The sequence below is a fragment of the Palaemon carinicauda genome, chromosome 13 (genome assembly GCF_036898095.1).
Source record: "Palaemon carinicauda isolate YSFRI2023 chromosome 13, ASM3689809v2, whole genome shotgun sequence".
NCBI classification, from domain to species: domain Eukaryota; kingdom Metazoa; phylum Arthropoda; class Malacostraca; order Decapoda; family Palaemonidae; genus Palaemon; species Palaemon carinicauda.
The window spans coordinates 69,882,558-69,889,314 of record NC_090737.1 but is presented as its reverse complement, the minus strand read 5'-3'; the positions used below and the strand labels follow the sequence as shown (position 1 = coordinate 69,889,314).

Sequence of the window (6,757 nt, the reverse complement as noted above, 5' to 3'; positions counted from 1 at the left end):
GTACACTTCAGGAGCCTCAACAATGAACTCTGCCAGGTCTGTCTCCTCCCACAGTGACCACTACGCCATCGTGCACTCCCGCCCAAACTCCCGCTACTCCGGTCACCACTCCCTGAAGCACGACAAACACCATCACAACCACTCTAGAGGACCTCCCTCGACCACTGGAAGCCACTACTCGGCCAAATACTGAAAATGAAAGAGCACAAAACTTTCTTTATTGTCACTTGATTATGTCATCCCAATTGATTGCCGAAAAATTTGAGAACCCTAGATTAATGGTCTGTGTGACAAAACGGCCTTTTTCGCTAAATTAATTTTTTTCTCTCTTACCTGGGATACCTGTGTCTGTTCACAGAATATTTTTCCTACCAAGTTTTAGAGGTATATTAGGAAGAAGGCTTAATTCTTAGTAGAAAAGATACCATGTTTTCAATAACAAACGCGAACCATGTTTTTAAACCAAAAGTGTAGCCTACTTTAAAAATAATGGTGGAAATTGTTTTTGTTTGTTTGGTAAAAACATGTTTTTCCTATTTTCAAACTTTGTTCACAAAGCAATATGGAAAAACATATTTCAAAGAAAACTCCTCTCTGGTGCCAGAACAGGATAGGCTGAGGAAAGTGTCTCTACTGAGAGCTAAACTCAACAATATCTCATATGAATATTTTCATGGAATCTTAATTGAACTATCAGAAATTATTCATAGTTTTATTATACAAATTGCCATTTATATCTTTTCATTCGATTTTTTTTTTTATATTTCTATCACTTGGTTTTTCCACCACAGATCTCAAACTCTTTTTGCTATTATCAAGTCATTATAAGGTAACATTTTTTAACAATTATTTTTTTTCTTTCTAGTAGTTGATCATCGTTATGATATTTGTTACGACATACACGCACAATTTTCCCGTAAACTAAAAACCTAAGAAAAGTGGTAGATTTATAATCTTGCTTGATATTGACGAGGTAATGAAGAAAAGAATTCATTTTTGATAAATCTTCTCTCGTCTTGCTACCTGGGTGCACGATTACTCCATGCCTCTGCTCACGCAAGCATCAATCCATTCATCACTTGGAATCGGTGAGAAGTGGTGCAGGTATATATCACTTAACTGTCACCTCAAATACGAACGCATTTCAATCATGAGAGGTATCAGTCATGGTTGTAACTACAAAAATATATTCTTTATTGCCACATTTCTTATCTAAGATCTTATCGTGTGTAATTCTGAAATACCCCTCGAATGAAATACAGACATTTTCCAAATCAGGAATAATTTGCTAAATTCAGTTTCCATAATTCTGATATCGAAGGACGTGAGTGATGAAATCGCTTAAAAATATACAGTATATCCGTTTAAAAAAGAAAAAAAAAAGAAAAAAAAGAGTCCCTCAAAACAGGAGGAAAAATATATACATAAAATAACAGAAATGACAACAAGAGTTTGTGATCAGTGGTGGTAGGAGGTAGGGTTCTGGCACCTATCTTTAGTCTAGTCTAGAGCACTCTAGATATAAGGGCTCGACTAGACCCCAAGTTTTCTATCTTATCTGTTTTTGGAATTTGGATCACGCGGCCCAAAGTACGCTGGGGTGAGGGTGCTAGGGAAAAGAGGTCATTAATGGCAATCAGCCTATTTTGATACTAATAACAGTTCTGCATGTGACAGTCATAGTGATGCTAGTAAAGATAACATTGTTATTAATACTAATACTATTGCCTCTTCCATGTATGTATTAACATTGTTATTTCAGTTTTGAAATAGAGGCTTTATTGTTTACTAACATATAAGGTTTATGGAGCTTCTGGATGGATGGATCTAGATATTCACTAAATTTATTTAGTATTTTTTTCACGAAGCTTCATAATTCAATGCAATATGTAGAATATATGCTTGACATGCAAGGAAAGCATGTGTCTATATGATACATAACAAAATATTTTAGAAGTGTATCTTCCACCATGTTTCCGTGGAAAAAATAACCTTCTGGAGGAAATATGCCCAGACCATTTTAATGTCCAATGTTATGTTGTACATAATAGAGAAAGAGTAATGTCGCTCTTGTTTCTCTATGAATTTCAAAGCTTGTAAGCGAAATTTTATGTATTCCCTACAATTGTTTATTCTTTATTTTAAAACGCTTATTGATTGTGCAAATCAGATTCGAAAGACAATTTTGGTCTGAAATATGGAAAGAAATAGAGTTCTAGTTTAGTTGGAATTTTAACTTCCATCTTTCAGAGGGGCAAAGAAAATTATTTGTATTGCTTTATGAAAACATAAAGGTTTGGAATCCGTAGGTTCCAATAAGACTTCCTTTCCAAAACCTCATTCAAGAAATGGTTCCCTGTAGCAGATCGCGGTCATTTAAAGCTGAAACACATTATAAAGACTGCAAAATGTATAAGCTGCCTCTAGGAAAACTTAACTGAATGAATGACAACATAAGCTCTGATTATATCTGTAAGTTTTATAAATTGTATATTTTCATTTTAAGTCAGATAACTACCTGTATGTAGTGATCTGCTTCTAGGCAAATGGATGGAACTATAAAACGAAGCAGATGAGCATATTTCCGTTCCACAAATTGCCTTTGAGAAAAAAATTCCAATACATAAAATTTTTCATCAAATTGTGTCTCATATATCTGCATGCTGTTAACAAAAACTTGATTATATCGTTAAAATTTGACTTAAAATATATTTACTTTTCAAATGATAAACTTATAGTTAGGATAATCTATTAGTGATAGTTCTAACCGATTTAAATTTTTAGAGAGGCCTTGTAATATTTTGTGGCTTATCCCGAATGAGTAATTTCCTACATACAAAAAATACCAGTATCAACTCTTCTAAAATAATATCACGTAACGATCTCAAATCAATGAAGATAAGTCATTGCTTCTGCTGTCATTATGTTTTCAGTAAAAATGTGCTATTTTGCTATATATTTGAATCCCCATTTCAATGAAAGAGGTTAGAATTGTTGATAACGTAGTAATAAGGCTAATATCATTTACTCACCGCCATACTCATCATTTTTCACAAGTCATCGATATTAATATTATTTTGTTAGCTAACCTTCTGACTGAAAATGAGGACTTTTTTTCATTGATTTACACTTATAATATTTTTCCTTAAATGATACCATTTGGTTTCATATCACAGCGCAAAATGGTAATTTTGTGTCGGAATCTCAGCCAACGAATTGAATACATCTAAATTTGAGGAAAAGTTGGCTTTCACATACATAAAAAAAACATTGTGGGCCCAGTGGCATTTTTATTATCATTATCAACAAAACTATAGCCACCTACAAATTTTTTGACGGTATGCTTGATTATAATTTCAAAGATTACACTCCATTTTTCAGCTTACGGATTTATCAAATAACATGCTTTTGAAGTATAATTACGGAATTCCTAAGGCCAATTACATCTGTCATAAGAAGAAGCATAAAAAATCTGTATATTCAATTCTGCTTAGTAAGGAAATTCACTTGTACCTTCAACTACACCTCCCAGTCGATCTTTTCTGACCGCTCCAATGCGCACCAGGGAGTTTCTATAATTTATCTGATCCCACCAAATGAAATCAGCATCTCTTCTCTCGTTCCAATCAAATTTAGTCTATACCTACATGTAAATTCCCCTAGAATAATTTCGGTTTTCCTATTCGAATTTCAATGACAAGGATTCCGCATTCCTCATTGTATAGACACATCAAAGAGAAATATTATTCATTGCTCAACTCTGTATTTCATCAACTACAAGAATTGATATATCTTTGATCTGGGGCTTTTGCATTCAGTGTCGTGGAGATCATTATAGGATCTATGTTTCTTATTAGGAAATGTATTCCCTTCTTTTATCCAGATACTGTTTATCCTTGATTCAATTCGGTCAATTTATGCATTTCGATGTCAAAATTGTGATTTGTATAGAGATTCTGTCTTTGTTAGATAAACCTCTTATTAATAAAGGAAATGATTTACCAGTAAGATTCATTAAATGGATGATAAATATTAATCTGAGACATTGTAATTTATCTTGATTCCGACACAAGAATTGCCACTGCGCCGATTTACGTTTTTTTACTATCTAAATTTAGCCAGGAAGCGAATTATATCATTCTCTTTAATTTTTCAGTTTGCTCTTTCTCAATTGTTACTCATTGTTGAATGTGGATAGGTGTTAAGATGTATAACAAATCATTATTTTTCTAAATAACTAAAAGGTAGAGCGAAAATTATATGAACAATGTATACCTGTTAAAGGTATGTCCTCAGCCAAATGACTTGAAGTTTGACAATGCTTTTGAGCCTTTTTTTTTTTTTGCTGCTGCCTAACAATTCAGTTTATTTTTCATTTTCTATCTTTGAATCCAAAAAGCGCTACAAGTAACAAATGCTGTGTATAAAGTTTGTACAAAGACTTATACGTTTTTAATAAATTTAAAAAGTCCAAGCTCATGTTTTTGTTGTCCTTTTATTGTCTAAAACCTCTTTAAACATCATTTCTGAATTCCTCTCTCATCCAAGTAACTAAAAGAAAATGCAAGTTACTTTATTTAGAGAAACTTGAATTTAATCAAATATTAGTTACAAGGTAATGTGAGAATGCCGTTTAACTACTGTGTATTCAAGAGTAATTTAAAGGTAACCTGTAAAGACAACTATAGGTAATAAGATGATTAGACAGAATATGCACAATATAGACATGGAAAATAGCTGCACTCTATATATGTTGTTGGAAATAAGATAACATCTCATGACTGATTACAGATTATTAACTTAATTTTGCTGACAGGCTGATGTGACCTAAAGCACAAAAAACCTTGAATAGTTCCTTACCCCAGAAGGTGTAGGTTCGAAATAGGACTTGATTATAAATTTGTATTCATAATTCTCACTGGTATATATATATATATATATATATATATATATATATATATATATATGTATATATATATATATATATATATATATATATATATATATATATATATATGTATATATATATATATATATATGTAATGATATATATATATATATATATATATATATATATATATATATATATATGTAATGATATATATATATATATATTTATATTTATATATGTATATATATATATATATATATATATATATATATATATATATATATATATATATATATATATATATATATATATATATATTAGGAATCCAGGTATGCCAACGGTTATATATGCAGTTGAACAACCTAATGGAGTAACGAGAGCTTCGGGAGTGGAGGAAATGCCCCCACCCTAAATCTTGATGAAGACACTGGGAGCAGAGTGATGGATTGGGTTTAATGCAATAGACAAGCTGTCTATTCAGCTTCTACTTCTGATGCCTGGTGGATAAGCTTACTGGAATTAGTATGGACTGGCAAGGGTCATTTGCCTTAGTTAGATGGGCACTGCACATCACAAGGAACTGGCTATCCTTGGATGAATTTAGCCAATGGATCCTTTATGGATTTAGTCAGTCTAAGGAAAGAGAAAATGAGAGAAAGGCCCACAGTCCCGGGCGAAGCGGGGTGCTTAGAAAACAAATGAAAATTGGTAATTGGAATGTTAGATCCATGAATCAGATTGGGAAGTTACAGCAAGTGGCTATGTTTTCATTTGTAGATTATAATACCGTCAAAAGTTTTCCGAAGCATTCATTGATAGAAAATCTGAGATCTACATTGATTACATTCATTAAGGAAAAATAATTAATCCTGACGTTGAAACATTTTAGGATGCACGTCATGTACAATGTGATAACAAACCAAAGACCAACAATTATCTAAGGATAAAGTAGTTTTAAATTGCAGATATATAACTATGTTTATAAATGAACTAGTATATATATGCATATATACACACAGGCTTTATGTATAAATATATATACATATATATGTATATATATATATATATAAATATATATATATATATATATATATATATATATATATTTATATATATATATATATATATATATATATATATATATATATATATATATATACATATAGAAATGTGTGTGCGCAGGAATATATATATATATATATATATATATATATATATATATATATATATATATGTGTGTGTGTGTGTGTGTGTGTGTGTATACATACATACATACATATATATATATATATATATATATATATATATATATACATATATATATATATATATATATATATATATATGTATATATATATATATATATACATATATATATATATATATATATATGTATATATATATATATATATATATATATATATATATATATATATATACATATATATATATATATACACATTCTTGTTTCCCACGGTGTTCCATCCCTTCCTAATATCCCACTTCAAGGCATTTAGCAACACATCAGAAAAAACCTGTAGTCTGAAGTCACTTTGATTCTGGCCTTTGTGGAAGTTAGACAGCAAAGACTAGAAACACCAGAAGAGAGAATACAGTTTCTTACACTAGTACTACGAGTTACTTCTATAGCATTCTGTTGATGAGCAGAGGACCGACAAGAACGAGATCTACGACCATCCTGGACTTCCTTCAGACGTCAAACTGTATTCTTTTAAACTGTTTGAAGTATAAACAGCTTAAACCATATAACTTTCCGTTAACCCCCTGATGATGAGATATGCGCAGACTGGTGGAATGCAATAATGAAGGGAGAAAAAAAATAAGAACCATTACTAAGGGTGTTCA

At 30.9% G+C, this 6,757-nt stretch overlaps 1 protein-coding gene across 1 annotated transcript in view; it reads left to right on the top strand.

Moving 5' to 3' along the window:
- The window catches only part of LOC137652314 (uncharacterized), a 557,194-nt gene extending 552,720 nt beyond the window's left edge, over positions 1-4,474 (top strand). The window contains exon 10 of the mRNA XM_068385641.1: positions 1-4,474. This exon is cut by the window's left edge and continues 21 nt beyond it. Coding sequence (XP_068241742.1) covers positions 1-193 — 193 coding nt within the window. The 3' untranslated portion in view covers positions 194-4,474.
- The last annotated feature ends 2,283 nt before the right edge of the window (positions 4,475-6,757 follow it).